The 11,430-nt window shown below is 54.5% G+C and overlaps 1 protein-coding gene and 1 long non-coding RNA gene across 2 annotated transcripts in view; one reads left to right on the forward strand and one right to left on the reverse strand.

The window, feature by feature from the left end:
• Window positions 1-10,044, reverse strand: part of NUP210 (nucleoporin 210) — a 103,018-nt gene extending 92,974 nt beyond the window's left edge. Inside the window, exon 1 of the mRNA XM_040628401.1 lies at window positions 9,814-10,044. Within this exon, the coding sequence (XP_040484335.1) occupies window positions 9,814-9,986 (173 nt within the window). The 5' untranslated portion in view covers window positions 9,987-10,044. The remainder of the gene's footprint in view (window positions 1-9,813) is intronic.
• On the forward strand, window positions 4,169-6,996 carry LOC103669504. Its single transcript, XR_570307.2, has 2 exons — window positions 4,169-5,742; window positions 6,119-6,996. It is a non-coding gene; the product is annotated as an uncharacterized LOC103669504 (long non-coding RNA).
• Window positions 10,045-11,430: the final 1,386 nt, after the last annotated feature.

Consider the following 11,430-nt stretch of genomic DNA (forward strand, 5'->3'; position numbering starts at 1 on the left):
GGCTGCCACTTCGCAGAAAGGATTCGTGGTGCTCCAGCTTGCACATCTCAAGGTCAGCAGGTCTGCCCCACCCTCCCCCACACCAGCACTCCCCGGGGCCCCCAGGACAGGCTCCCAGGGCTTCCCTGTGGCCCTGGGGCAGTCTGGTAAGCAGCACTTGGTGCCAGAAACAGGCCTCACTCTGTTCTCCCATCTGTGGCAGGCTGCTTGCTGCAAGGTGAAGTCCTAAGATAGCGGGGTATTGCCACTCACCAGCTGTGTGACCTTAAGCAAATGATTTAACCTCTCTGGGCCTCTGTTTCTTCATCTACACAATGGAATAAAAATCATTCCTGCCACAAAGGATTGGGGTGGATTAGATGGGATAGAAACTATAAAGCTCTCATCATGGGCCTTGTACATAGTAAGCTCCCAAGTTCAGGAAACAGAAGGAGGTTCCCAAATGAGGGGTCTTTGGTGCAATTCTGACCACAAGAACCTTGCTTTTTAAAGGAAGTTAGACGGCGGCGCCTGGCTGGTTCAGATGGCGGAGTGTGCGGCTCTTGATCTCGGGGTTGTGAGTTTGAGCCCCATGTGGGTGGAGATTACTTAAAAATGAAATCTTAAAAATAAATGAAGGAAGGAAGGATGGAAGGAAGGCAATGCAGGTCCTTCTATATTGTGATCATTGATGCCTCACCCTGTCCATCCCCTTCCCTGAGTGAAGCCTGACCCTGGTCCCTATTGTCAGGGCCCCCATGACAACTTCATCGTGGGTCCCCCACCCCCAACAGCAGATATCCTCAGAACCACAAGCAAAGATTTAGGCCCAAGGCAGGGTTGCTGGCCTAAGGCCACACCACTGGCAAGATCCCAAGCCACTGGACTTGGAGTCTAACCTCTGCTCAGAAGCCCGCTCCCCCCCCCCCTTACTCTCAGCTCTGACACCTTCAATTCTTTGCTGCTGCTGTTCCTGACATTTCACACGCCGTGTTCCAAGCTCTCCAGCTGCACAGCCTTCATGGGTCACAGTAAATGGCAGCTCTTCCATGGACCCATCCCCGAGCCTCCTCCCCCTCTCCTCTCAGCCCCCACAGCCCCCCTGGTCCTCCTTGGGGTCCCTAATGCATGCATGCACGTATGTGTGCTTTCATTCATCGAATCCATATTTACCGGGTCATATGCCATATTCCAGGTACTGTTCTAAGCCCTGGGGATACACCAAAGTACAAAACATGCATTAATCCCCACCTTCACGGAGCTTACATCTCAGTGGGAAAGAAGAATAAACAAAACGAGTAAATATAGGATCTTACACAATAGGGCTATGGGCAGACAGAAAGCAGGGATAGGAAAGGTCGTGATTTTCAGTAGGGTGGTCAGAGGAAGCCTAGCAGAGGGGGCGCCATGAGCACAGCCTCAAACGTCTCTGAAGGAGAGGCAGACGTTGGCTCTTTGAATATCTGGGAGAAGAAAAGGATCAGCAAGCCCAAGTGGCTCAAGGCAATGGCTCAACAATGACCCGCTTCCTTGTCCAACTTCCTTCAGAGACAGTGTGAGGACAGAGCCCGTGGCTTGTTCATTTCTTGCCCCCACTGCCGCTAGCACAAGACTCTGGTACAAGATCCTGCAGATGCCCTTTATCAGGTTATAGATTCTCTCCTATGCCTAGTTTGCTACAGATTTTTATCATCAATGGACACTGAATGCTCTGCACCTATAGAGACAATTAGTTATATGGCTTTTCTTTTAATTCTATGGATATGGTGAATTACACTGATTGTTAATGTTAAACCAACCTTGCATTCCTGGGATTTACCCCAGTAGGTCACGATGACTCATCACCATTTTTAATATTTTTCTGGGTTTGATTTGTTATTATTTTGTGAAAGAATTTTGTGCTTTTGGCCTGTGGATTTCTTTTTCTTGTAATGTTTTTGTCTGGTTTGCAATCAGTGGAATGTTGGCCTCATAAAAAATGACCTAGGAAAAAACACTCCTTGTCTCTTTCCTGAGAGTTTATATGTGTATATATATATATATATATATATATATACATATAAAAATGTACTACTCCTTCCTTAAATGTTTCATAGGATTTACAGCCATCTGGGCTTGGAATTTTCTTTAGGAGGTTTTTAATTGTAAACTTAATTTCACCAAATGTCCTAAATGGAGCAGGAGGCAAGGATGTCATTCCCATAGGGGACCTGTGTTGGATTTTGGCTGCCCAGCCTCCACTTGCCTCTTTCAGTAACAGCACCCAGCTTTTCCAGAGTGCTCACACTCCTCCAGACACTAGGAGGCAAGGTGGCTATGGTCCGGCCAATGGGCTCTGTGTTCACCAGACTGGAGAGAGGTTCAGACCCAGCACGTACCCAGGTGAGGCAGCCAGAATGGGCGATGTAGCCTGTGCCCCACTAGACTTGACTCTGGGGGCTGGACGGCTGGACCTGTGTGATCTTGCTACCCCAGGAGAGCACCTGGCCAAAGCTGAGACACGAGGACAGAGAACCCAGGTCCTGCTAATAATTGCATAAACCGCCGCAGGACAGAAGTGGGAAACAAATTCCGCCAGGGCTTTCAGTTCTGGGAGCCAACGCAACAGTCCTTTGTTTTATTTAAACTATTTCGGCTTGAGTTTCCTGTTGCATATAGTCAGAAGAGTCTAGACAAAAGAAATACCCCTGCCTGAATTCTTTCAGGCTTACTGCTTGATGTCATTCAGACTATTGGTATTTTTTAAAGCAAAAAACCCCTTGTATTTATTAGGTGCTTATTCTCTGTCAGGCACAGAGCGAAACACACCCCAAATGTTTCATTTGCTCCAAACATCGTATTAAAACCCCCATTTGAGGGGCGCCTGGGTGGGGGCTCAGTTGGTTGAGCATCTGACTCTTGATCTTGGGGTCGTGAGTTTGGGCCCCGTGTTGGGTTCCACGTTGGGTGTGGAGCCTACTGAAAAATCAAACAATACAAAAAAACCATCTGATACCTGGGAGACCTCCACACGGATATTAAGTCACCAGCCCAAGGTCACAGTCCTAGAAAAACAGCTCACTCCAGCCTGGTCCTGGACTCCTGGTCTGGACACTGCCCTACTCCCTTGTGCTGAATGCACAACTATTCAAAACAGGGCCGAAGGCCGCTGGCCCCTACCTGGGGCTGCCCATGTGGAGGGCCTGGGCTCCCAGATTCTGGCAGAAGATGGCCTCAACCCTCTCCTGAATCATTACCTCACCTATATCTTTCATACTGCTTTTGCAAAGTGTCATTGGCTTTATTAAACCAACCACTGGCTGAGAAGCGCTGGCACGTTTCCGCGTGCACCCCAGAAGCAAGCTGGCTCTGGGGTCAACGACCTGGTTTTGAATGTGGCTCTTCCAAACACTGGCTCCTAATCTGTGGCTCCCCATTTGCCCAGTGAGTAGTCATTTGTTTCGTTTTTAGGATTAAGTGGGGGAAATAATACAAAGGGATTAGCAAAAGAAAAAAAAAAAACAAAACCAAAACCTGGTTCTGCTATTTTGGTTCCCACTGCCACACACCCCTCTGCAACATTCGAAGCCTGTGGACGCACATCTTGGGCCTGCGGGGCAGCCGGCTGGACGCCTGCTCGTCTGCCCACCCTTCCCGACCTCAGGCCCCTTTCTGCATGCTGCCTTCCCGGACCAGTCACAGCCAGGAAACCCTTGTATCTTTTTCTTATTTTATTTTATTTTTTATTTTTTTGCTTTTAAATTGATTCTTCTCTAGAGGCGCCTGGGTGGCACAGTGGTTAAGCGTCTGCCTTCGGCTCACGGCGTGATCCCGGCGTTGCGGGATCGAGCCCCACATCAGGCTCCTCCGCTATGAGCCTGCTTCTTCCTCTCCCACTCCCCCTGCTTGTGTTCCCTCTCTCGCTGGCTGTCTCTATCTCTGTCGAATAAATAAATTTAAAAATCTTTTAAAAAAAATTGATTCTTCTCTAAAGAAAAAGTACTTTAAAAGGAAACCTAGGGGCGCCTGGGTGGCACATTGGTTAAGCGTCTGCCTTCGGCTCACGGCGTGATCCCGGCGTTGCGGGATCGAGCCCCACATCGGGCTCCTCCGCTGTGAGCCTGCGTCTTCCTCTCCCACTCCCCGGCTCACGGCGTGATCCCGGCGTTGCGGGATCGAGCCCCACATCGGGCTCCTCCGCTGTGAGCCTGCGTCTTCCTCTCCCACTCCCCCTGCTTGTGTTCCCTCTCTCGCTGGCTGTCTCTATCTCTGTCAAATAAATAAATTAAAAAATCTTTAAAAAATAAAAAAATAAAAATAAATAAAAGGAAACCTTATATCACTAGTGTAAATGGAAAACCCATATCATTTGCCATACATCTCAGGTAACCATAAAAACAAAACATGAATCAAAACAATGTTTCTAGACTGTGGGGGAAGGGAGGCACCGCTGCCTGCAAAGGTTCTGGGCCCATCTGCCTGCTCTCAGGAGACAGGCAAAGAGCCAAAGGTGTCATGGAAAGCAGAATGGTGGTTTCCAGGGGCCACGTGGGGGTGGGCGGGGTGGGGGGAGCTCCTGTCTGATAGGAACAGAGTTTCAGTTGAGGATTACGGACAAGCCCTGGAGGTAGAGGGTGGTGATGGTAGCACAACGATGAGAACATATTTAAAGCCACTGAACTGTGCACCTACACGCGATTAAGACAGTTAATTTTACAATTTGTGTATCTCACCACAATTTTATAAAAAAGCAAAAAAGGTAAATAGCATACTGGCACCAAAAATAAACCTTTATTTTGAGGAACTCTAAAGGACTGACAGTGCATTTTGGAAGGGTAGCTCTTTCCCATTCCCAATGTGACATGAGGGCCGCTCCCACGCCACGTGTTGGGCGCTCTGGAGCCCCACTACCTTGGGGGAGCCATTCCCCACTGCTCAGAACACAGGAACAGGCGCTGGGCAGGGCAACCCAAGGACATGCGAGGGTCAGGCCAGAAAGCGAGAGTCCAGAAAGGAGAAGTGAGAGATGTACAAAGAGCAGAGGTGGGGGGACGGGCAGAGGAAAACACAGCCCCCCACCCTCTACCTGCGGGCTCCAGCCCCTCCGAGGCAGAAGCAGGGCCTGCAGGGAGGAAGCCACCCAGAGGGGCTGGCAGGGCAGACCACAAAGGAAGCAGGAAGAAAACAACCCAGCACCAGGTCAACTCGAGTCAACACACACTTCCCCGGCACCTCCCTCCGTGGGTCGTTGAAGGGAATTGAGCAAGGCCCCACCAGCCCTGCAGGAACCGAGCTGCAGGCGGCCCTCGAGACGGATGCAGAGCAGAGAGCAAGGCCCTGAGAACCAATTGGTCCCAGGCTAACATGGCCCAAGTCCTGACCCTGGCAAGCCCCTCCCTGTCTCCTAACCACAGCCCACAGGGGCCCGCATGGCCCGGCCCCTGCCAACCTCTCTAACCTCGCCCTTCCCCTCACCACACATGCCTCATCTGTGCTCTTCCGGCAAGCGTGGCCCCTCCTCAGGGCCTTTGCACTTGCTGCTCCCTCCGGCTCGTACCCGCGCAGGTCCCAGGTCAGCTTCAGAAAGGGCGCCCTGCATTATGTTCTTCACAGACTTACTGGCACGTGAAATGCAGCCATTCCGCTCACCTTAGCTGCTTATCTCACTCCCCCAACCAGCTCCAGGCTCCAGGCAAGCAGCGCGCCCTCTGCTTCCTCACTCCCCCTGACCCAGGACCAGGAACGGGGCAGGATCAGTTCTAAGTCACAAATCTTCATCACCAGGTAAGCGGGTCCCCAGCCCTCATCAGTGAGATACGTGGTGCCAACCAGTGCTTGCCGCCCGCCCCTCGCAGGGCATTTGGGCAGGATGCTTCTCCACGGTGAGGACGGGTGGGCCTCTGGCCGAATTAAACCCACTTTTTGGGTTAAGCTCACACACTGTGACCCTGTTTCAGTGTTCGTGCTTGATCCTCCAGTTTCCCCTGGGTGCTCCTGCCTCCTCACCTGTCCAGCTGCCAGCATGTGGACAGCCTCTGGCCTGTAGGCTGAGACCGGGAGCTCAGCAGAAGGCGGCTGGGCTGGACGACTCTCCAGCGTGGCTCAGTGTGTGGAGGGAGGAAACCCTTCCCCTCACCCTTTCTTTCCCACTTTCCCCCAGGCTCTAACGGGACTGGCTGCTCCCTTACACTGGGGGCGGGCCCAGAGGCCCCAGGAGGAGCCGCTGACCTTGGCCCTCACGCGGCTACAGGTCAGCAAGGACAGAGGGGCTGTTGGCTCCTTCATACCCACGGATTCCCAAGGGTGGCCTGCGGTGCGCGGGACACAACATACGCCAAGAACAAGTTCCACTGCGTGGGGACCCAGACAGCCAGAAGGGCTCCCATTTGCCTCCCCAAGAATCCTCATACCCGTGGCTGAGAAGTGCACCCTGGTTCAGGACCTAGCCTGGCAAACACGCCAGGCAGCTCCACGGTGCCCCGGGGAGACTTTCCAGAACAGGAAAGGGGGAGAATTCTGGGCACAGCAGTTTAGTGGGGGCTATAGGGTGCCCTTTACGAGGCCGATCATCTCCCCTCAGCCGGGGGCAGCACAGCAGCTCATGGTGTATGCATAGGGCCTTCTCTGGTCAGCCACCCCTGGCCAAGAGCCCTGCCTCACCTGGAGACCCGGGAGGATGCACAACGCCGCCTTCCTCCAGCAGCAGCCAAACGGCTTTGTGTTGGAGGATTTTGCCCCACTGCAGGCTCACGGCAGTGTTCGCAGCACAGTTAGGGCAGGCCAGGCTACGACCCTATGGTGTTCAGTATGTTTGGTGTATTAAAGGCACTTTGGACCTCATGATACTTTCAACTTAGGATGGGCTTATCGGGGCCTAACGCCATCACAGGTCGAGGAAGATCTGTGGTGATAGTGTGGGAGCTCGCAGGGACGCCCCCATTCCCACCCCATTCAGGGACTTGCAGCCTCGGTGTTATTTGCTGGATGCTGATTGAATCCTTTGATCCTGTTTGATAATAAAGTGCTGAGTGTATCACGTAACTTACTGGATACTGTGCTGAAAGTGAAAAACAGAAAGTCGTATGAGTACAGGATGGTTGTGAGGGGATCAGTGGCTGATCCTGTCATCACGTGGTTGGCCTGGAGCTGCCACTGCCCAGCATCACGGGAGAGTGTCGTACTGCATGTCGCTAGTCTGGGGAAAGATCCAAATTCAAAGTTCCAGGAGTTTCTACGGAATGCCTATCGCTTTTGCACCATTGTAAAGTTGAAAAAGTCAGTGGAACCATCGTTAGTCGGGGGCCACCTGTATTTATGTGACATCACACAGAGCCCCTCCTTCTCTGAGGCTCAGAGGACAACGTGGGCAGGTTACACTACATGATCTCTATGGCTCGTAGGGCCCGAAAACTGTCCAATTATTTGATGCCATAAAATCAAGAAACAGGGAAAGTGAACCTCGAGCCACTGGGTGAGGCACGTGGTGATTTCAGTCAACTCGGAGCCTGGCCCCAAGTTCAAAGGATCGAGCAAAAATTCCCCCACCGTCCAGGAGAGTTTCAGTTATTTTTTGTTCTTCAGCTCAGACTTAACAATGAACTTCTTGGATGAAGGGGATATTTTCCTCCCAGGTTTAGGTAATTGTGGTTATACAGCCTGTCTGCATGCCAACTCTAAAAATCTCCAGAGGAGATTCTTCAAAAACTAAAGCAACAGAGGACTCAAGTAGGAGCAGCACTACTAAAAATAAGTATTTTCAGTGCTTGATTGATGGGAGATTTTCCTGTGAAGTTAAGGGGAAAATCACAACCACAAAACACCTCTGAGGAGACACTTAGGCTAAGCAGTCACACATTTGCAATAAAAATTATGCATCTGATGCAAAACAAGTTATAAGGTACTTAGCACTTCTCTGATGCATAAGAGATTAGGAATTTTTTTCCCCCCTTCCTCCTAAGAAACTATACAAGTAAATTAAAAACCACCAGCCTCCCTCAGAAAAGAAAATGTACTTGGGGGGAAAAAAGGTTACTTCAGGGGAAATAAAAAAAAAGGACAGCTATAGAATCTCAAAGGAAGTAGCATACAAATACATCCGAAGGGGTTCATTTGAAGCCGGCTGTTTTTAATAACCGGCTTCCTCCTTCTTGCCCATATATCAAGGACAGACAACTTCCACCAGAGAACGATCACGTATCTCCTAAACGTGTGGGCTAACAGCTCATCTTCCCATACAAGACAAGGCCCTAGTCGGAGACACAGGAGACCTTAAGCCGAAGCTCTGCCCTGACACCAAACCAGGAACGAGACCCTCCAGGTGCATAATGCACTAAACCCAAAATACAATTGGCTGACGTAGCATGGCCTTATTTCAGGAGGCTGACTTTCCAAAAATAAATAGCGGCAAGTAGTACTACCGAGGAAGAATGCTCCTCTGAACTCTGGGGACCATCCTTGCATCTATGCAGACTGATAGGCAAACAGATTTAAAACATACACACACATCTGGTTCTCGGTAACAGCGATCACGCCTTGGTAAGCGTCAGCGCTGACCCAGGCATCAAACAGGTCAAGAAAGGGAGAGGCAGAAGTGTCTCATGGATGCCAGCGGCCAGAGAGCCTCCTTGCATCTCAAGCAAGGTGGGGCTGTGAGATGTGGGTGGGGCCTCAGTCACACCCAGGGCTGTCTCCAAACCACCAGAGTAGAAGCTGCATTCTTCTCAGTCTGCTGGACAGAAGGCCTGGACCACATTACCCCGCCCGGCCAGGGGCCTAGCCAGGTCTCTCTGTCTAGGAGGAAAAAGGGAACAGAGGGCTCTAATTTCATTAGTTTCTGAGGTTTCCAAGATCCCATCCCCCACAATGAATGCAGAATTCCTGAGTTCCCCCAGGAAGCCAGGGGGGGAATTGTCGAAAAAAGCCTGAGTTTTGAGCATAAAGCCTAACCCCACCCTGGACAACCTGGAGTGAATCACCAATCATTCCTTGCATTTCATTTTTCATCTGTAAAATGGGTCCCTAGGGTTTCCTCCCCAAGACCTTTAATCAAGGTTTATGTTCCTCCCAGAGAGGTTGAACGGGTACTATTCTTCCCACACATGCCTTTCAGGCTTCTCCACAAACCCAATTCCCACACCAGTCCGGCGCCGGGGATGACTCCCCCATCACTAGACAAAATCAAGAAACCTGCGTCTCCAGACCAGGGCTTTGCAGGGCCTTGACCACCAGCTACCCGGAGTCCTGGAGAAGGTGAAGTTAAGACCACGTGGACCCCCATCCCCGACCCGGGCCCAGGAGCTCCAGTGCATTCCTCTCCCTACAGGGGAAGTCCTGAAGACCCCTTTCCCTGGTAGGGCCTTCCCGGGGGCCCTCCGCAGCATCGGACGCCCTTGCTCAAGTCAGGCCGACTCTCGGGCCCCTCCTGGCGCACAAACCGCAAACAGACAGCTAGCTGCGGGCCAGGCCCGGCTCCCTTCCAGCCGCAGCGGCGCGGAGGCCCAGGCGGCGCCATGCGCAGTGGCGGCAACCCGCGCGCACGCCTCCCAGTCCGGCGCGGCCAGTCGCTCGGGCCGGCCTTGGCCGCCTGGCCGCCGCCCGGGTGCCCGGGGAGCGCGCGCCGGCGCACCTGCTGCGCGCGGGCCTGCTGGGGGCGCGCCCGGCCACCCCGCCTGCCCCCCGCCCCACCCGGCGCCCGCCCCGGCCCGGCAGCCGCGCGTGCCCGCAGGCCCCGCCGCACCAGCCCCGCTAGCCGCGGTCGCGCTCTCCCCGCGCCGGCGCACCTGCAGCGCGCTCCCGCCTTCCGGCCTCCCCGGCCCCAGGGCCCTCCCTCCCCCGGCCGTGGGCCGCGCGCCTCACCAGCGGTAGCAGCCCTCCGAGGCCTCCAGCGTGAAGTTCACGCGCGTGGCCCGCGTGAAGGGCAGCAGCACTTTGGGGATGTTGAGCTTGGCCGCCGCGGCGGTGGGGCCCAGCGCCAGCAGCACCGAGAGCGCGAGCAGCAGCAGCGGCAGTCCCCGGCCCCGCGCCGCCATCCTCGCCGCGCTTCACCTCCGGCGACCCGGCGCCTGGCCGCCCGCGCGCTCCCCCTCGCGCCCTCCTTCCACGCCCGCGCGCGCCGGGCCAGCAGGTGATAAGCGCGGGAGGGAGGAGGCGGAGCGAGGGCCGCGGCCTAGGGCCACTTCCTGGGCCCCGGCAGGGCCCGAGCGCGGGAACGGAGGGGGCCGAGCCCGCGGCGACCCCACCCCCGGCCCGGGGCCGCGCGCCCTCGACCACGCGGGGCGGAGGGAGGGTCTGGAGCGCGCGCGCGCCCTGAGCCAAGCAGTGCGGGCGGGGTAACGAGATGGGGCACGCGCTCCGGGACACGTGGGGGATGGGGCCCGCGCCGGAGCCACGGTCAGGCGGGGAATGAAGGGCTAGGGCACACGTCCACGTGGGGTCAGCCTGAACGCGGGCGCCTGCCGGCCACCCCTCGACCTCGCGGGAATCACTGCGCAGTTTTGTGGTCTACACGCTCATACCCCGTGGTTTCCAACTCTCTGGCTGTTACTGGGCGCCAGTGTGGAGCCTTCCGGCCATTCGTGCAGTCATTCATTCGGCTCTGCTCAGCGCCCCTGGCGATCGAGCGGGACCTGGGCGAGACTGACCGTCAACACGCAAAGGGACAGGCACCCCGGAAATCTGGGATGCGGAGTGCCGAGGTGCACTTCGTCCCGGTCGTACTTTCCAGAAGAGGGACCCGGGTTCCCTAAGCGGCAGCGACCTCCTGAAGCACTGAGGGCCAGCTGGGTGCTTCCTCCCACTTTAATCTCCACACAGCCTTGCCAGAGAGACATTATGATCCCCATTTCTTCAGAAGGAAACGGATTGAGTGGCCCAAACATCACCCAAGAAGGGCAGCGCTAGGGCTCTCAGATCCCAAAGCCCTTGTTTTCTGCGCTACACCTACTGTCTTCTGTAAGTCCTAGGGAGGTTACCCAAAGGGTGGATTTAGACCACCAACCCTGCCAGAGCACACTCTGCCCCTCTCCCCTCAGTTCGGCATCACTGAATTCGTCTGCATGCAGAAAACTTAGCTCTTAAATTCAGTCTACATGGTGTGCTCTGTGGTTTGTAGATGTCTTTGTCATGACCTGCATGAGCGGTGGGTTCAAGGACACAGCGTACACCAGTGCCTCTAAAATGTTCATCTATTGCGGGGGTGGGGGCAGTCTAGTGGGAGGTCGGGAAGGGAGTGGGACGAGGGTGCATCAGCCCAGCTCTTGTAAAAGGTTCAGGAAGGGTACGCTGAATTGTAACCTGAAAGGCACACATTAATGCCACTGCTGGGACAAAAGGAGACGCTGCGTTTCGGTCAGGCTGGGAAGGCTTCTTGGAGGAGGTGGCCCCTGGGCTGGGCGTGGACACCTACCTGGACTTCAGAGAGGCAAGCATGTGTCTGTGCTTGCCCCCCGGGGTCATCGGGCTTTTGGATGATGA

The sequence above is a fragment of the Ursus maritimus genome, unplaced genomic scaffold (assembly GCF_017311325.1).
Source record: "Ursus maritimus isolate PB19 unplaced genomic scaffold, ASM1731132v1 scaffold_14, whole genome shotgun sequence".
In the NCBI taxonomy this organism is placed as follows: Eukaryota; Metazoa; Chordata; class Mammalia; order Carnivora; family Ursidae; genus Ursus; species Ursus maritimus.